Source organism: Benincasa hispida, chromosome 5 (assembly GCF_027475165.1).
Source record: "Benincasa hispida cultivar pf3 chromosome 5, pf3_genome.v1.1, whole genome shotgun sequence".
In the NCBI taxonomy this organism is placed as follows: domain Eukaryota; kingdom Viridiplantae; phylum Streptophyta; class Magnoliopsida; order Cucurbitales; family Cucurbitaceae; genus Benincasa; species Benincasa hispida.
The window spans coordinates 52464062-52486849 of NC_143482.1; the positions used below are offsets into that span (position 1 = coordinate 52464062).

Here is a 22788-nt window from a genome sequence, read left to right on the forward strand (position 1 = left end):
AAGATAATAAATCAATGGTAAAAAGTGGATCACATTTGAATGCATTTTATATTGTTTATTTTTGTTCTACATTCATATTGATACATGAGACTTACTATTGAATATGTAATCAAGAAATTCCAATTTACAGACGAGCAAAACGTGCACAATCTAATTGCGTCGAAAAATTATGACGAATCGTTATTATTAACGTTGCCATTAACATTATTATTCTAAAAAATAAATTATAAATTTTAACACATTTACTAATTTCGTTTTCACTTGATCTTCACAAGTAATGATAATAATAATAATGACAACAATAAATAAGGTAAAATTTATAATTTTAGATAAACGCCAATGAAAATAAGAAATGGGGTAGTGGATGGGAAGCTTCTTTCCTACTCCGTGGAACCAGTACGGCTCAAATTGCAAATTAATGTCCCCTCAGAAAAATTATTGACTTGACAACTGGGTTTTCTCAGACGTTGGGAACCCAAAATGTGAATTTCTAATTCCTTTACCTTCTTCTTCTCCTCACCGACATGGCCTACTATTTCATCCAAAGCCAAAGCCAAAGCCAGTCAAGAAAGCTCAAAGCCAAAGATTCCAAGTCCTAAAAGAAAACTTAGCGACTAAGGACACCTCCACAACTTTTCATAATCCCCATTTCTTTGATTCCTTTTCTTCCATTTCTGCATTTCCCATTGATCCCCACCTTTTTTTTTCTAGAATGAGAGAAACTAGATTCTTATGTTCACTCATTTCCTTGTTCTTGTTTTTGAGCTTGAGTGGCATCAATGGTGAAGACCCATATAGGTTTTTTACTTGGAATATCACGTATGGAGACATATGGCCTCTTGGAGTGAAGCAACAGGTATAATGTTTGTTTCAATGTAACGCCTATTTTCTTGTTTGGCTTAAAGATGTATAACAAAAGAAGAATCCTCCATTGTGTTTTTTTCAGGGTATTTTAATTAATGGGCAATTTCCAGGGCCACAGATTGAGGCAGTTACTAACGAGAACTTGATTATCAATGTCTTTAACAGTTTGGACGAGCCTTTCCTTATCTCCTGGTTAGTTTTCTTTTTCTTTTTCTTTTTCTTGTTTACCTTCTTTCATTTTTGTTCATAACTTGTATGATGAAATGCCTCCTTTGCTCTGTCTCATTTGGTTGTATTCATGATGCTTGTAATCATCCCATTTTGGTGTAGATCCATTTTTTATTCCTTTGTTTGGTGTTTTAATATTGGATTATTGAGTTTTTATTATAGACTCTTCCATGTTGGAAGAGGGATCGTCACTGACATGTTTGAAAAAAGATGCGTAGAATTGAATTGATCATTAATAGAATACAAATTATTATAATGAGTTACTCATGCAGTCAAATTATTACAATAGGAAATGCAATGCTGGTGGTTGGGAAAACAAAATTTCATTGCTCCAAGTGGGGACAATAAAGGGCTCATAGAACGGTGTCGTTTTTCCTTTAGTATCCATTTGCACCCTGGTTATAACTTATAACTAAGGCCCGGCTTTTGAATGTTAGTATTTGAAATTTGACCAAGAATCCAATAATTTAAATGCATAGATGTAAATATAGTAAAATTTATCCGTACTAGATTTTATTGCTAATGGACTCTTATTAGCAAGAGACTATCATTGATAGATTCCTACTAATGATATAGTTTGTCACTAATAGATTTCGACAGCCAAATCTAAATTTTACTTTTTCTGTACATTGTTTTGCATTGTGCTATATTTGTAATACTTTGGGTCTGATTGTTATATTTGCAACTATCCCAAGATAAAGATCATAATAAAGTAAGGAGAAAGAATATGCATAAATTAAGAAAAAAAAGAGATTAGAAATAAAATAGTTATCAAGTGGGACCTAAATGTTGGAGGCTTTTTTTTTTTTTTTTTATCTCGATTATAATGAAGAAATTGAACTGCCTTAAAAATTAAGACTCCCCAAGTTAAAATTATTAACTTTTAGACATTTGTGACTTGGAGTTTAAACACTCTTGTTGTTTAGTGACACGTAATGACCTTTTTATGTCTTTAGAGTAGTATTATCCATTTCAACTTAAATTTAAGTGGTTTTATTTATTTATTTATTTATTTCGGTACTATAGGCCTGTCTTTAATTACATATTCGATTTTCTCTATTTCTAATCGTGTGGGCCATATCCCTAACACCTACAAATTTTCGTTCCCTAGATTTTGGGTAGGTTTTTTTAATTTATTTTTGGGTGATTTTTTCAGTTGGGTTTTAACAACTTGAACTAACATGTGTAAGGAACGGTTTGTAATCTCACCAAAATATAATGGATTTTTCTGATGGTAGAAGGGAGTAAAATATTGCTTTCTCTGGACAAAATGTTGAAATCAGCACCTGACTCTCTTATTGAAATCAATGTCCTTTTGCAGTAAATGGGGTGAATTCAGTGCAAACTGATGAAAATGAACTATTTTCCACCTTGATTTTGTTGTGTAGGAATGGGATTCAACAGAGAAGGAACTCCTGGCAGGATGGAGTTTATGGCACAAACTGCCCCATCCCACCAGGACAGAATTTCACTTATGTCTTGCAAGTGAAAGATCAGATCGGTAGCTACTTTTACTTCCCCTCTTTGGCCTTCCACAAGGCCGCCGGTGGCTTTGGTGGCTTCAAAATTCAAAGCCGCTCTATAATTCCTATCCCCTTTCCTACTCCTGCTGGAGAATTTACTGTTCTTGCTGGTGATTGGTACTCCAAAAATCACACTGTAAGCTTTTGTTTCTTCCTAAACATTTTAAAAGTCATGCAGGAATGGAATGTCATAACTAATGGCTGTTCTATCAAATCTTTGTAGGATTTGAGAGCCATTTTAGACGGTGGTAGTGATCTTCCCTTCCCTGATGGGCTTCTCATCAATGGTCGTGGTTTAAATGGAAATACTTTCACTGTTGAGCAAGGTACATTGTTGTTAAGAATATAAATACCGTAACTCATTATCTTATGCTTTTGAGTTCAGTGGTGGTTAACGGCTGTCTTGGTTTTAATGTAGGGAACTTTGAATGATGCTAATAGGCTAATATTGCATTGTCTTGCAGGCAAGACTTATAGGTTTCGAATATCAAATGTGGGGCTTACAACTGCTATTAATTTCAGAATACAAGGCCACAAAATGCTGCTTGTTGAGGTTGAAGGAACTCATACCCTTCAGAATACTTATGAATCCATAGATATTCATCTGGGGCAATCCTACTCTGTCTTGGTCACTGCTGATCAGCTACCACAAGATTACTACATTGTCGTCTCTACGCGTTTTACCTCCCAAATTCTCACAACCACCTCCATTCTTCATTACAGTAACTCAGCAGCAAGTGTCTCTGGTCCTCCTCCTGGTGGACCGACAATTGAAATCGATTGGTCACTTGAACAGGCCCGATCCCTGAGGTATCTGTCTTTGTTTTTGGTCTTTGTTAATTTGCTAAAGTTGTCTTCATTATGAGATTGTAAATTCTGAAGTATGCTGCTTCATTAGGTCTCTCAAACAAGATGTATGCTTTTGGTTTTATGAACTCTGCATTTATGAATGATAAGGATTTAAAGATTTGGTTTTCTAGCTATCATTGTGGAACTTGGGCATCGATTTTGAGAGCCGATTGCATGAATATATGAGGGACTGAAAATCATTCATTGATAATTGATTACAAGGAAGAAGGGACATGCAATCTTGTTGTTGAATAATATGTTTTCCATGCTATTTGAACCCTTTCTACTATGTTGTGTCATACTTACTCTGACTTGTCCTTATCGAACCAGGCGTAATCTGACTGCAAATGGCCCGAGACCAAATCCTCAAGGTTCTTACCATTATGGATTAATCAATGTCACTCGTACAATCAGGCTTCAAAGCACTGCTGCGATTATTAATGGCAAGCAGAGATATGCTGTCAACAGTGTGTCCTTCATTCCAGCTGATACTCCTCTCAAACTTGCTGACTATTTCAAGATCTCTGGTGTTTTCTCTCTTAGAAGTATCCCGGACTACCCCACTGGTAGTGGTGCTTATCTTCAGACTTCTGTCATGGCTGCTGATTTTAGAGGCTATGCTGAAGTTGTATTTGAGAACCCTGAAGATGCTGTGCAGTCATGGCACGTTGATGGACACAATTTCTTCGTTGTGGGGTCAGTTTCTTATATTTGTAGCACAGCTTTATCAAAACCCCGATATATAAGCCATTTATTTCTTATGGTTCAAAGTTCACTCATTTTAAATTGCCACTAGATCAACTTAATCATTTGTTATGCAACAGGATGGATGGAGGACAATGGACACCTGCCAGCAGATTGACTTACAATTTAAGAGATACGATCTCTCGATGTACCGTTCAGGTAGCAGTCTCATCCATCATCTGATCAGATTTGGTTTCATGATTAGAAAATTGAACATCTTGATTTAGCTTCATTCGAGAATCCTGGTTATGTTTGGTTCTTAACACAAAATATCCATGAACTATATAGGTTTATCCGAAGTCATGGACTGCCGTTTACATGCCTTTGGACAATGTGGGGATGTGGAACATAAGGTCTGAGAATTGGGTTCGCCAGTATTTGGGGCAGCAACTATATTTTCGTGTATATTCGCCCGTAAATTCGTGGCGAGACGAATATCCAATTCCAAGCAATGCTCTTAAATGCGGTCGAGCAATTGGTCTCAATGCTCGACCTCTATAAAGCAAGAACAGTGCAGATCAGTAATCAATCTCATCACAGGTTTAGGAGATTTTCTGTAAAACACGTAGTCTTTTGGTTCAACTCGAGCCGTCGGTTGATTTCTCTTATTTGTTAGTTTCTCTTATTTGTGCTAGTTTTAGTTTTCAATCTTTCGGAGACAGTATACAATGTTGTATACCAAAAACGTTGGAAAATTCAAAGAAATGGGACATGCAATATTGTGAATGCATGCAAAAGGTGGTTTATTTTTTCCGACATGAATGTGCTATGTTGCTAATTTCTCTAGATTTTTCTATCCAGTTGAGAATTAAAATACCCGATCAATTATGTTTTCTCATATGAATCTCGTCTTTAGTTATTAGGGATCTTTTTTTGTATCAACTCAAGATATGCTTATTGGACTTCATGTATTAACGAGTGGGAATCCTCGAGGTGTAAAATTTACAATAATAGTTGTAAATATATGAAAGAACTCATTTTACCTATGATGCAATTGGAGCTTATCGATATTTATATTTCAAAACAGTGGAAACCTTTAAATTCTTACTCGTACCAGTGGGGTTTGAAGTATTAATACTTAACGATATGAAGTAGCCCTGTAGATGTATAATTAAGAGGCAAATAAATGCGACACCAACTATGGGAGAAAGATCGGAAGTTTCCACTATTGAAGATAGAACACCAACCTTATTTACTATTGCCAAATTAATTTGACAAAAGCTTATATTATATAAAAGTAATAGAGAGAAACTACTCAGCTTTAATAAAAGATAATTACTGGATTATCTTGAATTGTTATTTGATGTTTCAAACAGTCAAATACAAAAGTCTCACTGCCTGATTAGCGAGTCAGGGTCTAGGGGCAACACGTCCTAGTGAGGGTTTGGAGGCAATGCTGCTAAAATCTAAGTTATTTACATATTTGCACTCTTTATTTAATTTACGTTTATAACTCTTAGATTTAGACCCTATATAACTCTCTAAACCCCTAGAGTCGTCATTTATTCCGTATTTTATAATATTTTCTTTGATAAAATTATTCTCCCTCTGTTCATGGATGTAACTAACAACTTATAGTGAACGATGTAAATCTATGCGTCTATTCTTTATAGTTTACGTTTTTTATATTCTTTATACTTTACGTCTTTTTTTTTATTATTTATTTGTTGATTTCTTAACAATAATATTATTAAAATGAGCAAAGTGTTTGTTCTATCAATCTCGAAGTCAGAGATTTGATTTTCCTTCACCACAAATAGTTATAAATCGTTTTTAACCATTATCATTTCAAAGATTGATATTTGATCCTCATAGTACAAATTGTTGAACCGAAAAGAAAAAGAAATAAAAGAAAAAGATAGAAGTATGCTTAAATTTATTTTTAGAAAGTTAGAATCATGGATAATGTGAATTACCTCTAGTCCTTGATAAATAATCTATTTCTTGAGTTTATCTTCTCTTTGTAAACATGTATTTTTTCATTTCATATGATGAGAAAAAAAGCATGGGGAAGTCTTATCCAACATGGGGACCATAACCTAATAACTGCCCATAATAGTTTGTGAATTAATATAATTGGATTAAAATACCATTTTGGTTCTCATACTTTAAAGTTTGTGTAATTTTAGTCATTGTATTTTCAATTATTCAATTTTAGTCTCAATACTTTCTATAAGTCTTAGATAGTTCCTATTGCTAGTTTTATTATTAAAATTATTAAAATTCTTTTTATTATCTATTAACATTTTTACTATAAAAATAAAATAATCACAAGTGCTTGAATTTTTATAGTTGAACTTTAAAATATGCTAATAAATTTGTAAACTTTTTATTTCAAATCTAATGGTAATTGAATTAGAAAAGTGTCTAATAAACATCTATTGATCTCTGTCATTAAAATTATCATGAATTTATCAAATATAAAATTGAAATATTAGGGTCATCATTAATTCAAAACGAAAAGATAATAGAGTCTTGATCTCCGAATTGGTTGAGTCGAGCTCAACACCATTTCACAAAAGAGGAAACGAGTGAGTCGAACTTAGCCTATGCTGACATAGCCTACATTGCATAGAATTTTGTTGCACGTCAACTCTATCATATAACATGAGATTTCATCTTAAATCAAATGACAATGGAAGAAATAGTTCATCTATCTTATAAGCAATATGAAGTCCTATAATTTTTTAATGTAAAATCCTCAACATGTCTTCTAAAAAATGGTACTTTTTGGGGTTCACCATTCTTATATGAGATTCCAATTACAGTAGGCCTATTTGAATATTATGAGCTCTCGTACCATCATAGATAAAAAAGATACAGAGGAGAAAATAATGGGACGGTAAATAGAGGTGATTAAGCACAACATTTTTAAATTTAAACTAAGATGAAACTTGATTAGGTTGTGTATTAAATGTTTGAAGTCAAATGCTATTAATAAAATCTTTGTAATAATACTTTAACTCCACGAAACCGTCTTATCCAAAAAGTGTATAATTGTGGCGATTATGTGTTCTCATGGTGCTCTCATCCCTTTCCTCCCTACAACCAATTGATTGCTATAGCACATAAAGTGATGGATGCATAGCGATATAAATAAATTAGATGACATTAACGTGTGATGTACGTGTGAAGATTTTATTGTAACTTTATTTTTAAAATTATTTTAAATGTAAATTTTACTCAATAATAATATGTAATTGATAAACATTTGATTCTTCCGATGTGTTTTTTCTTTTTGTTATAAATTGAAATATGATCTAAAAGGAAATACAAAAAAGAAAAAAAATTGATATTAATGTAACTATTTAATTTTTAAAATAAAATGAGTTTTAAAGATGTTAAAAAATTGACAACCTTAACCAATTGAATACAAAAAGAAAACACAATTAGTTATTTAGGTTAGCAATGTGTTTCTTTGAAAATGCATTAAATAGAATTGTAATTAAGGAAGTAAGATTTGTATGTTAATAAAGTGAATTATTTATTTTTCTAGTTTAGGAATCTAAAAAGGTTAATAAATATACTTTATGAATTTTATAATTAAAAAATAGAGAAATTATTTACAAGACCAGTAGTTGGAAATATTTTCAAATATATAAAAAATTTAAAACCATTAGACTAAAAAAGAAACTTTTTTTCCCATTTTTCTATATATGAAAGAACCCTAAAAAATAACTTTTCTATATATTTGTGAAAAAATATAATATATATTTTTTAAAAATTACAATGCAATAGATATTAAAAATTGTATTGGGTAGCAATATAAAAATATGGCTTATCAATTATGGCTCCACTTTTTAAACTTTTATAATATGACAAATATCAAATACGTTTGAGATATCTTCTACTTTGAATTTTTTATTATTCCCAAACTAATCTTGATTTTCTTTTCTTCACGCACGTTATCCTCTCTTCTTTCTTACTTATTTGTTTCTCTCCAAACCTTACAGTAAGTTTCTTTCTTCTCCTTTCCACATAAGTCTTCTTCTTCTTTCAATCGGTTAGTCGAAATCGGTAAGCGATCTATATCCCTTCTTCTTCTTCTTCTTATTTTTTTTGGTCTAATTTTTGTTGTCATTCCATTTGGACTTTCAGATAGTTCTAGGATTATTTCTAAGGTCCAACAAACTAAAACATGTGGAAATCCTTACAGCAAGAATTTGTGGTTCTGTCTTGTGCAACTCTTCTCACAAATTCGACAATCAAGTTAAAGGACAGTTTACCACATGGAAAGTTTGGTAGATTTTCTTCATCATCTATTATTTTTAGGTGTTTTTACTGAATTATAGAGTTGTTTACAATAGAGAAAACAATACAAAATAAGAAGATTTGCTAATTTGACCACGAGTTGGTCATCAGATAGTCCTATAGTAAATGCTGCAATAACTTGGTTCTTGTCTAAAGTATTAATACCACTAAAAACGGTATTTCTCAAATCACTCTTCAATTCATCTTGGATATTTGAGGTTGTGGATTGAGGGAATTATAAAATAAAATTCTCTCAGTCCAAATTTCTCCAGATTGAAAATCAAAGTCTCATCGATGGATTTATTAGATAATCATCTAATGAGGTGAGCTATAGTTGTCCAAGATACTTTTTTATTTAATATCAAGAAGATGTCCAGGATATCAAATATATTAAGTATAACAGTGAAATATATTAAGTGCATCAATGGGATATCAAGTATATCAGTGAAGAATGCTAAGTGTATCAACATTATATCAAGTGTATCAAACATAAACGTATAAAGTGTATCAGTGAAGTATATCAACTGTATCAACAGGATATCAAGTGTATTAAATGCATCGAGTGTATCACTGAAGCATAACAAGTGTATCAGCATCACATCAAGTGTATCAAACATAATAAACGAATCAATTGGATTAAGTGTATCAGTATAGTACTTACCTTATTATTCGATAGTGGATTATTTTAAACTTTCACGTCTTTCGAAGTTTATCTTCCTCTTTGTTATTTTTCTTTTTCAATATTTCCCTCGTTTTGTCTATATGCAAAAAAAAAAAAAAAAAAAAAAAAAACAAAAGTTTAGTGTCAAACAAGTTAAACGACAAAACAAAAAAAAGTAATAGAGAATAAAAGAATAATAGAAAATTTAGGAAATAAAAAAAAAAAATCAATCAATGGCAAAAAGTATGAAATACCTTGCCATTTTAATTGATATGTATCAACACAATGGTGGACAAAGAAGATGAACGAACGACCGGAAGAAATGTTGAGTAAAGGGAAAGAAATGTTGATAGGAAGATGAACAAACAGTGGACAATCAACAAAGTGATTGAAGGAACTCTTATTCAAGAGTACCTACGAGCGGAAGTGGATCTTTCCAATTCATTGTGACAAAATTACCGCATATACATTCAAACATACTTTTATGATGCAACAAGGATCAAGAAATCATACCAGATGAAGATTTCTTCTTCACAACAAGTCTGAAGCCCAACCGTCTACCTCGAATAGTCACCACTCGAACAGAAGGAATCAGAGAAGACAATACCACTTAGAGCCCTCAGTAATCTTGGAGTGAGAATCCAAAGTGTGGGTTTTGTTTGGATTTGGTAGAGGGAAGGAGGAAGAGCGACCGTACACAATGATCAAACAAGTGAGAGATGCGGTCGTCTATCGCATAGACAATATGCTTGATCGAGGTAAAGTGTACGATCGTGTAGGAAAAGGTAAACGATCGTCTATACAATCGTGTAGGAAAAGGGTGAGCGATCGTCCAAAACGATCTTGTAGGAAAACCTAAGCGATCGTCTATACGATCGTTTAGTAAATACCGAGAGCTAAACGGTCGCTTAGAAAAAAGGTAAACGATCATTTAGATAATAGTGCGCGACGATGTAATCAGTATGCGATCGCTTAGCAATATCGTATATGTAAGCGATCGTGCAGTCCTATCGTATAGGCACTGATTTTCTAAAAGATGACACTATCTTCTTCACAATATCCGTGCACACCGAGATCAACATACCGTCTGCTATTTATAATGCCTTCATTTGTTATTTTAAATGAAGGGGCGCCTTCCCATTTCCTTTATAACCGTCCAATTAATGTGATCTTATCACATTCATAACTTATAAATTAATATCAAATATCAATTATAATATTTTTTCCTCTACTAGATATAAATCAAATTTATATCCAATTTCCTCCAAATTAATGTATCTCATACATAAAGTTAATTATATCATATTTAATTAACTCGTTTAGTTATATCATATATAATCGAAATCCCTCTTGTCAATTTGAACATTTCAAATTGACCCAAAAACTGACCCTCAACTTGTATCCAAGCTACCAAGGGGATCTTATGGACCTATGGCTCGAAGCTCCAACGGTACGTGAATAGCTGACTAAACTCTTTAGTCACGATATCCACTATCCGTTAACTGCTAGGCATTCCATTAAAGACCGACAGTTGAACTCTTCTTGCCATAGATATATTTCTATATCCATTGGATATAACCAATCATCAGTACGATGACCCTTCATAGATGCTCGTAATTACAGCAGGCCAATTTACCATTTTGCCTCTGTAATTACATCTTCCTCCTTAATTACCACTGATCCCTCTAATGAACAATACAACATAGTCCTATTATGTGTGAACACCTCTCGGGCCATGAGAAGGTGCGTGGTGCCACATCATTCAAGCCTTGGAATCAGACCTTAAGGGAGCTATCTATTTACTTACCCCTACCTCGGGGAAGGAGTGAATTCCATCTTGTATAGCTGAGTTCCCAACTCCCAAATCAGACGAATCCCTAAAATGGTAGGTTTGAGTTGGCGTCCTGGCCACTCGCACCCATGCAAATCAAAGGATTGCCCTCAATTGCAGGAGTTCCCAACTCACTCAGGATTGAGGTCATGTTACCTATGGTCATCCTAGTGAAGTGAAGTCTCAGTTATGAATGGTGTTATATAACGAGACATTAATACTTCGTGGTCAGGTATTATACAAACTCTTTGTATAGAACGCCCCCGCTCGCATGTCCCCTACACAAATGATCAGGATTAGACCATTTGTGACAAGTCACAATACTTGTGACCATTCCACAAAGCAGGCTGCATCCGTAGCGTTACCAGGAATAGGTTTCCCTCCTATATCCATATACTACAGACCATTTTGGTTATCACTCAAGACATGATCCACTTGTATGTCACCACATACATGCTTGAGTCACATACATATAACCAGAGATTTTATGTTTATTGGTTTGCGATAAAATCTAAATGTGCAAAATCAAGTAGTGAAGTAAATATCATTTATATTATACATCACAAGTGTTCGTCCAAAGTTATTTACACACTACTGGACACGAGACTTTAGGGCACAAACCCCAACAATGATGGGGGAAGAAGACAAAACTATACATTGATGGTCGAGTAAGATGAACAGACGATGAATGAACGAACGGAAAAGAAATGACTGAAAGATGAACAGACGATGAACAGACAAACGAAAAAAGAAATGTTGACTGGTAGATGAACAGACGATGAATAGAAAAATGGAAAAGAAATGTTGACCAGAAGATGAATAGACGATGAACGGACGAACGAAAAAGAAATGTTGATCGAAAGATGAATAGACGATGAACAGACGAACGGAAAAGAAATGTTGACCGAAAGAGGAACAGACGATGAATGGACGAACGGAAAATAAATGTTGACCGACAGATGAATAGACGATTAACGGACAATGAATGGTGACCGAACGGTGACAGTGATCAACGATTACTTCAGATTGAAGTTGAACAATGAGTGAGGAAAAGGAAACTAAAAGATGAAGTTGAAAAGATAAGAAAAATAAGGTTAAAGTTGAAACTCTAAAATGTAGGCGGTTGAAGTTGAAAGGCGTTGTCAAATCTGGTCAGATGAAACGTGAGGGTATAAAAGTAATTTTCATTCAAATGTGCAGTGAGTTTGGTTTTTGACCTTTTTGCAAAACTAAAACTTATGTACTACAGGCCTAATTTGTTAAACTTATTATAATTTATTAAACTTATTATGATATATATGCAAGAAGGGACCTTTAATATTAATATTGTTGTTTTCAAAACTTATTAGAGAAATATTGCTGTTTTGAAACTTATTAGAGAAATATTGTTGTTTTGGGAGTTCGAGGCTAGAGGTCGAATGTTGAGAACTCTACTAATGTGGAGGTAGAACGTTGAGAACTCGACGAACAAAGAAAAACTTGGAAACAATACATAGGCCGAAACTTCAACCCTCGACAAGGAAAATCTCACGATTCTTGCTTAGGTTGTCGAAGGTTGAAGTTTCGACACACATCCACCCTCAAGATTGTAGGTTTATTACTTTTCTTTTTCCATCATAGAGGAAATAAAGTAATGAGATAGTATACTATATGTATCTATGTACTCGAGCTGCTTTTAACAACCTATGCATTTTTTATCATTTTGAATTAAATGGAGGCTTGTGGGATTGACGTGAGGGGGTGGGGATAACTATATTTTTGGGAGCAAACTCCAGGCGAATATGAAGTGTATGGATACAAGTTATGTTTTGGAATGAAAAACAATTCCGAATTACCTTTGTCTACGAATAAAATTTTGTATATTAGGTTGTCGAAGGTTACACACATGTCGAAATTTCAAAGCGATTAAGGAGATAAGTGGGCTTGTAGATTAAGGAGAGAGCGAGATTCAAAGCGAAATAGTAGGAGAGAGCGAGATGTTGAACGAGATTTTAAGAGAGAGTGAGATTCAAAGCGAGAATGTTGGAGACAGCGGGATTTAGTTTATATTGATTAATCTGACTAACATTAAACTTGGTAAAATGAAATAGTTGAATAATTGAAAAATGAGATTATTCAGGAATACACATTGAATGCTAATATTACGTATTGAGTTTCTGGTAGTAGATCCATAATAAAAAAAAGTGTTTGTGATTGCTCCAGAAGAAATGAAAGCTAGTAATCATTAATGAAAAAATAACAACAATAATAGAGAGAGCGAGATATTGAGAGAGAGCGAGAGTGAGAGAGCGATACTAAGAGAGCGAGATCTTAGGAGAGAGTGAGAGTGAGAGAGTAAGATCTTAGGAAAGAGCGAGATCTTAGGAGAGAGCGAGAGTCTTCACTTTATTTGAACTTTCCATAGAAATATATATAAAAAAAGAGAAAAAAGAGCTAATAATCATACTATAATTGAATAATCATTCGACTATAATTGAATATATTAGATTATTATACTATAATTGAATAATCATTAGACAATAAATTGAATATATTAGATTATTATACTATAATTGAATAATCATTAGACAATAAATTGAATATATTAGATTATTATACTATAAATTGAATATATTAGATTATTATAATGTAAAACTTTATTGATTACAAAAAAAAAAAAAATTGAATATACAATAGATTATTATAAAAGAAATTGAATATACAATAAATTATAATAAAAAAAATGGTTTGGAACATATGTCTGTTGGAGAGTGCACTATCACTCTACAAGACATAGAAGTGTTGTTGAGGTTACCTGTTGATGGTGAGCCGGTCACCGAAGTGATGTACGATGACTGGTTAGAAGTTTGTCAACTGTACCTCGGTGCGACCCCACCTGCCGACAAGATTAAAGGATTGAGGTTAAGTTTAATATGATTAGGAACACAATTTCGTGAGCTCACAGATGATGCAGACGAGGAAACCGTTCTAAGATATGCGCGAGCATATATACTACAAATGATGGGTGGAAGTCTATTTTTAGATAAATTAAGTCATTTTGTTCACTTGATGTTCTTGCCACTATTAGCTAACCTCCATGATGCGGGGTGGTATTCGTGGGGTGGAGCATGCTTGGCATAGTTGTATAGACAACTATGCCAAGCAACAAGACCTGAGGTTTGAGAGATAGCTGGGCCTCTCATACTTTTGCAACTATGGGCTTGGGAGCGATTGCCAACAATGGCTCCACAGCTACATCATGTTAATGACGCTTAGTTAGTTGGACGAGCCTATGGTTCTTGGTATGTTGTTTTAATTCAAAGTAATTTTTTATATCATTGATCTAGTTAATTTAAATTCTAAATTATCAATTTAAAAATTTAGGTGGAGAGACAAATTTTGTGTGACTAGGATAGCCATACATGTAGTCAACCAATATAGATACATGTTTGATCTGCTTTAACCTGAACAGGTACATTACACTAAACCTAATTGATTATTTTATTCACATTTTTATTGTATTTGTCTTTAATATTCTCTAATATAATATTTTGTGTTTTAGGTTATTTGGGAGCCGTACAAAATTATTGTGCATACTTTGCCTAATTTTTGTACGAATGGTCAAAACATATGGCGGACGATGAGTCCTCTCATATGTTTTCACATTGGTGAGTGGCATCTTCCTGACAGGGTGATGAGACAATTCGATTTTTAGCAGGATGTCCCATCGCCTTGTAATACTGAACCCGTACTGCATGATATTGACCTAAGGACTGAAGATTGGTCCGAAAAAGTTACACATTTGGTAGTGCGATGGCACTATCGTGCAAGGTTTATTGTTGTGGGGGTTTCTCTTGAACAATTTGATACATATGTCTCTCCAGAATATTCATTGGTATAATAATATCACAAGGCGCTACGCCACTCCTCCGAGAGTAGCTGTGGGTCATATGGTAAATGAATGAATATTATCTAATTTTTTTAATTTAAATTTATTTTAAATATTGTCTAATTGTTTTATAATTCACAGAGATCGAACAACAGTAGACTCTGTGAGGTTGCGAATGATCCGAACCAGGTTTTTGCAATATGTAGTGACAACCAAAGCTATTTGGAGGAAATTCATTATATGTACGATATATCTATTGTTCCTCCACCAGTTCCTAGATGTAGAGGACCTGTTCGAGAAGAGGATGAGTTTGATGAGATTGCACATAATGTGGAAGAGTTGCCCCCTTTGACGCAGACGCAGGGTCAAACTGATTATGTTAGTCCGATGATGATGATGCCAGCATTTGGTTAAGGACATTATGATTCAGAGGCTGGTCCTTCGTCTTCATATGTGCATGGACATGGTCGGGGTCGTGGAGAGCGTAATGAATATTTATATTATGAAGCGCCTGCAGAGGTGCCAGAGCAACATCAAGAAGAACCCGAGCAACCTCAAGTTCGAAGTCGACGACGACAACCAGCTCGAAATCGACGACGTCCTCCTTGTGGGACACATTGATTTTTGTAATTATTTTTATATAAATGAGATATTTAATTTACATTTTTTTTATTTTTATGAGTTATTATTTTTTAATTTATTATTTTTAGAGTTTAAATAAAATAATAAAATATTTTTAGAAATTGTTTTTATAAAATGGAAAATTAAAAAAAGAAGAAGAAAGGATTAGAAAGAAGAAGGTGGAATGTGTAATAATTAAAAAGGAGAAAAAAGAGAAATTTATACAGTATTCTCGCTCTCGCTCTCGCTCTCGCTCACGCTCACGCTCTCTCTCACGCTCTCGCTCACGCTCACGCTCTCTCTCACGCTCTCGCTCTCGCTCTCAAACTCTTGCTCTCTCAAAATCTCGCTCTCTCTCATAATCTCGCTCTCGAATTTGATTGGGAAGTTTAGTGGCAAAAAGAAGGAGATTCATTAGCTCGTTATTTAGTCAGACTTGTTGAGATGACAGAATCGGTAAAAATTATTCAACAAGCTTTGGAAGGAATTCCAGGGGGACCTTATGAAAATTTAGAAATACGATCTTTTGATAGAGGAAGGTCTCTGGAATGATAATTAAATAGACGCAATAATAATGTTTGGAAGGGCAAAGTCGATGGTTCAAAGTTCGACATACAAATGAAAGGAAGGTCGAGAGTTCAAAATTTGACTTATCTAGGTTGAATTTTCAACCCTTGACTTATTTTTTTTTTAAAAAAAAACAATATTTTTACAAATAGATTGAAAACAACAATATTTTCCTAAATAGTTTCTAAAAGGACAATATCCTTTTAATTTTCCCATGCAAGAAGCCCATAAATATTTTTAAAAAATTAGAAAATAATAAAAACTGTATGGCTATCAAATTAAATAAATAGAATGTAATGGACTAAATTATAAAAGAAAACTAATTATCAAATTATCAAATTTAGTAAATGGAATGAAACTATGTAAATTATATAAATAATAATAATAAAGAACCCTCAAAATTCTACTTCCACCTAGTTTATGTATTCTCCACATTTATTATCTTTTTTTTAAACTATTTTTCAAACTTCATACTCCTTTATTATTTGTAAGGTGTGGGATGAATTTTTTTATTTAATAAAATAAAATAATTAAGCAAGGTACATATTGAAATTTTTGAAAATGTCCTTTGAAAAAAAAATAGTAAAAAATGATTATCTATCTAAAACGGTTTAAGAAAGTAAATAATAAATTTTTTATATCTAATAGTAATAATAATAATAGTATTATTATTCAAAAGAAACTAAATATATCATAAGAAAGAAAGTTTGTACACTTAACTCAATGATATAATAGGAAATGGGGTAATTTAGTAAGTTTAAAATTAGTTACCCAATTCCACACTCCATTCTCTATATGATGTAATAGAAATCGGGGTAATTTAGTAAGTTTAGAATTAGTTACTCTATCGCACACTTCATTCTCTATAAATAGAGAACCCCTCTCTTGTATTTTTTTTAGAATAGGTGATATTATTATACAACAACAAGGGATCCCACAGCCCGGGATCAAGGCATCAAAGCAACAAAGCACAAGCAAAGACAGGGCAATAAAACCAAAACAAAGCCAACAAGATAAGACTAGAACAAAACCAACACATAAACGCAAACTCACAAACCACTAGGGAGAAAGCCAGAGAAAAAAACCCAAAACCCCACAAATGAGGGACAACAACAAAAAAATAACAACGTAAAGTTCAAAAAGAAAAAACATCCGTAAACACACTAGATAAGACCAAGAAGATCAACCCACTAGGAAGGAGCACGAGCACGAATCGTAGAGATTATAAGGTGAACCAGAGCAGACATCGACCGAGGTCGACCTCCATGCAGCTGTCGATTACGCTCCTTCTAGGTGTAGTATATGGAAGCACACCAGAAAACATGGAATAACTTACTATACACCCCCTTACCCGTCCCCACTCGACAAAACCAACTTAACTATACATCCCAACCTGCCACTCGATGTGACGAACCCAACTGACACAGCACACCCGATCACACCTCTCTCTCAAACCCACACTCAAAAAATAAATGATCCCGTGACTCCACACCTCCTCCACACAAAAGACACCCCCCTCTGACAATACACCCCAACTCCTCAACTAATCCCGTGTACCCAACCTTTCCCTCACAGCTAACCACGCACAGAAGGAGTGACGCAGAATACCACCCCCCGCCCACAAAATACCAGCCCAACACACCCTAGGACGACGAGGACGTAAACTCTCCCACGCACTAGTGATAGAAAACCGACCACTAGCATCTGACACCCAAATCCAATAATCCTCCCCTCTTACCTTAGGATCCACTGCCTGAATAAGACCCCAGATCTCAAGCAGCTCCCAAGACAGTGTAGGCCTCCTTCAACCTCCCTCACCAGCCATGAACTCCGACAACCGCGCCTTCAAACTACTCCCTGCATCATAAACCACCGTAGACCCATATGAATCCAAAATCGCGCCCCTCTGTAGCCAAGGATCCCACCAAACAAAACAAGACCGTCCATTGCCGACCATCAAACGAACCAGATGCTTGAATCTATCTTTACTTCACAAGATAACCCTTAAGCACCAAAACCTCCCAACCTCACTCCGAACAACCCACAAAGACCACCCACGCAAAATATATGCCTCCACCCATGCCACCCATAATGATTCCAATTTAATTAAGAGAAGCCAGAACAACTTTAGAATGGCAGCCTGGTTCCAAGAGGCCACATGCTTCACACCCAACCCCACTCTCTCTCAACGGCAAGCACACCTCATCCCACGCCACCCGCACACTACCCTGAATCACCGCACTACCCTTCCATAAATAACTACGTAACAGACGATCAACCTTATAAGTTACACACGCAGGCAACATGAAGATGCTACACCAAAACACCTGAAAGGACTATAAAACAGACCTAACAAGCTGCAACCTCCTAGCAAAGGAGAGGGACCGCACTGTCCAGCTTCTAATACGAGCTTTAATTCTCTGTATTAAAGACGCACAATTCACAGCCTTCAACCGACTCGCCAATAAAGGTAAACCCTTATACCTAACAAGTAGCAAACCAAAAGAGAAACCCATAAACGCAACTAGTTCCTCCGCCTCTCCAGACTCCACACCCGCAACAAACATGGAAATCTTCCCAATATTTGCAACTAACCCAGATAGCCTTGCAAAATTTGCCAGGACCTGCCTCACAAACTCCAAAGAATCTTTCTCAGCTGCACAGAAAATCATTAAATCGTCTGCAAAAACCAAATGAGTCAGGCCTATACGCTCACACCGATCATGAAACTTAAATAATACGAGAGGTTATTCAACAACCTAGACAAGACCTCCATCACCATCACAAACAAAAAAGGAGATAACGGATCCCCCTGCCTACCAGGAAAAAAAACCTTCAAGGGAACCATTAATCATCATAGAGAACTTAGGCGAAGGAACACAAGCCCTCACCCAACTAAAAAACTGAAGGGGAGTACCTATAGCCAACAACACACCAAACAAAACATCCCAATTGACCAAATCGTATGCCTTCTGAAGGTCTACCTTCAACACACAACGCGGCTTCCCTCTACCCTCCTTATAGCCCCCCCACAAGCTCCTGACACAATAAAATATTATCAAAAATTGACCTACCCGGAACAAACGCAGACTGGTTACCACTAATAAAAGTAGGGAACCACAACCGCAATCTCTTAGCTAAGATCATCGAGATACACTTATACACAACATTGCAACAAGAAATAGTGAAGCTTTTCCATACTTCAGCTCCTCGCCTCTTTGAGATAAGAGTAATAGCAGTAAAATTAACTCCACCAGGTAGGTAACAGGTCTAAAAAAAATTCCACACAGTGTCACAAAAATAATCCCCAACCACAGTCCAAGCAACTCTGTAAAAATCCACCGAAAACCTATCAGGCCCAGGAGCCTTCCTAGACTTCATCGAGCATAAAGCCTTCTGAATCTCCTCCCGACTCATTAGCCGACCAAGCGCCTCCACCCCTTCTTCGGACTAGCTAAACTGCACAATATTCCCAATTCGGGCAGTAAGATCCCTATACCCCACAGGCTGAGACCCTAAACAACCCCGAAATAATTCTACCGCCATCCCTGCCACCCTGTCATGCACCATCTGGCGAGTCCCTCCAGCATCCATGACCGTAAATAAACCAATGCAACTGCGACGAGAACGAACACAGCGATGAAAAAAAGTTGTGTTATATCACCTAACTCCAGCTACCTCACCCTGGTCTTCTACCGGAGCGACGCCTCCTCCAATCTCACTACTAACTAGAACACCTTAGTGGCCCGAGCCGTCTCCACACACACTGACTCTGAAGCAGGATCCCTTTCTACCTTAGCCTGAGCAGCCTAAATAACCTGCCTAGTTGGCCGCACCTCATTAGCTAACACAGAGATACACCTACCAAACGATGCATGAAAAACCCGCTTCACTGCCTTCAAATTTCGCACAAAACTAACCATAGAAGACACATCCTCAGACTTTCTCCACGCTAACCTGATAGTATCAATAAAACCCTCAACTTCTGCGCAATGAGAAAAATAGTGAAACGTAGGAGGCGGCCTACTCCTCGTCCCCCTTGTAGAAACCAGAAGAAGGCTATGATCAGAAATCCCCCACTGACCAACCCTAACCTTCGAATACGGAAAATCTACCTTCTCGCCTCATTAGACAAGTATCGATCTAACCGGCACAAGATACCATTCCCCTGAAGTTTACTAGTCCAAGTAAACCAGTTACCTGTCACACCTAACTCAATCAGATCCGCCTCCAGTAACGCCCCATCAAACTCCTCCATCTCTCTCAAGCTAGGGCAACCACCAAAATCCTCCGAACTACTATGGATAGCATTAAAATTCCCCCCAAAACAAAAAAAAAAACTCCAGGAAGCTTCCATAAGACATACGCATCAATTAACTGAGACCACAAGTTCCTCTTCTCGCTCACGTGATTAAAGGCATACACAACACCAATATGTACCCTAGCAATAGATACAAAATCCATTAAGGTTCCAGAAATGAACTGATCCCCATTGACATCAATAGAAAAATTATAGACACTTTTCCGCCACATCACCAAGATCCTCCCAACTCCTCACACAGTATAGCTACACATACAACTCCAAGCATCACCAAACCTACTCATCACCAAACCAAAATTCTCTCGACGAACCCTCGTCTCAAGAAAAAAACAAAAAGTAATAGAGGAGGAAGCCAGAAAGTCTGCCACCACCTTACACTTGACAGGGTCATCCAACCCCCTAACATTCCAGGAATACCAAATCATGAACCTTGCAAGAAATCACACATACCACCTCTCATTGGGCGTTTGCCCGAACTCCCGAACATCCCATCCATAACAGACAATAGATCAGGATCTGCCTACACTAGTGCCAATGCCAATGAGTCTCCCCCTCATCACACAAAACATCAAACTGATTACGATCATCAACATGCTTTACAAACCTTGTAATTCCAGGGGACCCATAAACTACTCTGCTTCTCAATGGCACCGAACCTGGTGACCCACTGCCACCCCTATGCCTTACACCTCCTCTATCATGCTTACGACGACTAACCATAGTAAACTTGTCAACTCTCCCCGCGCCCTTATTCCCATTTACTGGGCTAACTCCCCTCGCACAAATACCCAAATCCGGCCCCTTCCTCACACTCTTAATTCCCCCATTCTCCCCTAAACAACCCCCATTAACTGCCACAATATACAACTCCTGACCCTTTTCCATACCCTATTTCTCACACACAACCCCAGTATGCCCAAAGGAACCATAACAAGTACACTTACGAATTTTCTACTCGTACACTACTGGAATAATAAACTACTGACCCCACATTCTAACAGTGACTAAATAGGGCATTAACGAATCACCATCCACCTGAACACAAACCCTCGCATACGATAACCACCGCCACTCTCTTGTTGCAATATCAAAAGAGACAGGTTTACCTACGACACTTGCTAACACTGCGAAACCCCTATCTGTCCACAACTCTAGGGGAACATGCTCCAGTTTAATCCAGATAGAAACAGAATAAAAAACAAAGGTTTCAGGAATAATATCTCTCTTTTGTATTTATTAAATTTGAATAATTTGAATAAAACTCTCATTTAGGCTACATCACTCAAAGCCCTCCATGTAAAAAAAAAAAAAAACTCTCACAACACTCTTGCTATATAATAATAATAACAACAACAACAACAGTAAAACTCACAATACTCTTGGATTTGACTTCACAATCAACCTAACATTTTTCTACTCCTTTGCATATATATCTTCAAGTTTTTCTCTTAAATTACAAAATATTAACCTATTGCAACCAAAAAATAATCAATATTAGTACAGATGTTATAAGTCAAAACAAAACATATATAGTGAATAGAAAGAAGAAAAGTAAACTTAAGTAGAAGAGAAATTCAAATGTTTATAAGGAAAATGGTTGAAGAGAGTTGTTTATAAAATAGTAGAAGGTAAAAGTTACAAAATCTTTTTGAATTTCATCATTAAATATAAATTCAGAAATTTTCAGAAATTAAATTATTGAAATAAAGAGATAAAATTTTCATATTCTGATATCTTTATCTCTTAAATAATACCTGAGGTATGAATGTGAGAATTTGAAAAGATAACCCAGAGTTAATGTTAATTTTATGTGTTAATATTAAATAAATATTAATAAATCATAAATAAATTCTAAAAAATATAACATTAATAATAAATCGCTGTTTAAAAGTCCCAATGACTACGCTGTTGTATTTTTTTTTTTAATTAATTTAGAACAACAACTAAGGTTTATCTTAAAATATTAAATAACGTGGTAAGTTTAAGATTTGTTGAAGGGACAAAGTAGTTAAAAGACGATTCTTCCCTCAAGTCACTTTTTAAGATAGATGATAAACCACAATATTTTTTTAGTACAACGGATGGTAATATTTGGGTGCATACATATTAGATTGCATTGGAATTATAGTATAAAAAAATTAATACTATACAAAAAAAAAAAAAAAAGAAAGATTTATCACATAAATGTAGCATTATTAGATGATATAATAATATTAAATTTACCTTAAACTATCAACTTAAACTTTTAAATCAATCATAATTAACACGTGGTCGAGAAAGTTGGATGAATCAGCAATTTACCCTCCAAAAAAAAAAAAAAAAAGTTCACCATACAATAAAATATTTTCCATAAATACATATAGATTAGGTCAATTGCTCCATGCAAGTTGCAGTCATGAATAATGATAATAATAATAGCTTTTAGTTTTTCTTCATTTATTGTTGCATTACACCGACGAT

At 35.2% G+C, this 22788-nt stretch overlaps 2 protein-coding genes across 2 annotated transcripts; one reads left to right on the forward strand and one right to left on the reverse strand.

The window, feature by feature from the left end:
- The first annotated feature begins 410 nt into the window (after positions 1–410).
- LOC120077130 (L-ascorbate oxidase homolog) lies at positions 411–5046 on the forward strand. The gene is made up of 8 exons (XM_039031030.2): positions 411–856; positions 947–1056; positions 2481–2751; positions 2839–2941; positions 3080–3425; positions 3795–4160; positions 4289–4367; positions 4497–5046. Exons 1-8 carry the CDS (start codon positions 713–715, stop codon positions 4707–4709), a joined length of 1632 nt encoding a protein of 543 aa, XP_038886958.1. The 5' UTR covers positions 411–712; the 3' UTR covers positions 4710–5046.
- Positions 5047–17811: 12765 nt separating this feature from the next.
- LOC150036228 (uncharacterized) lies at positions 17812–19424 on the reverse strand. Its single transcript, XM_090313603.1, has 6 exons — positions 19320–19424; positions 19082–19277; positions 18841–18924; positions 18357–18687; positions 18209–18266; positions 17812–17913 (listed from the first exon to the last, which is right to left on the reverse strand). The coding sequence occupies exons 1-6, from the start codon at positions 19422–19424 to the stop codon at positions 17812–17814; spliced, it is 876 nt and encodes a 291-aa protein (XP_090169729.1).
- Positions 19425–22788: the final 3364 nt, after the last annotated feature.

Bases quoted from the DNA above. Each gene is read 5' to 3' on its own strand.
- LOC120077130 (XM_039031030.2), top strand. From the start codon at position 713: ATGAGAGAAACTAGATTCTTATGTTCACTCATTTCCTTGTTCTTGTTT. The intron at 1,057-2,480 runs GTTAGTTTTCTT...TTTGTTGTGTAG, and splicing joins GAGCCTTTCCTTATCTCCTG to GAATGGGATTCAACAGAGAA. The intron at 3,426-3,794 runs GTATCTGTCTTT...TTATCGAACCAG, and splicing joins GAACAGGCCCGATCCCTGAG to GCGTAATCTGACTGCAAATG.
- LOC150036228 (XM_090313603.1), bottom strand. From the start codon at position 19,424: ATGAGTCGGGAGGAGATTCAGAAGGCTTTATGCTCGATGAAGTCTAGG. The intron at 19,278-19,319 runs GTTGGGGATTAT...AATTTTTTTTAG, and splicing joins ACAGAGTTGCTTGGACTGTG to ACCTGTTACCTACCTGGTGG. The intron at 17,914-18,208 runs GTGTGCTTGCCG...CCTTGGCTACAG, and splicing joins TGCGGGTGGCGTGGGATGAG to AGGGGCGCGATTTTGGATTC.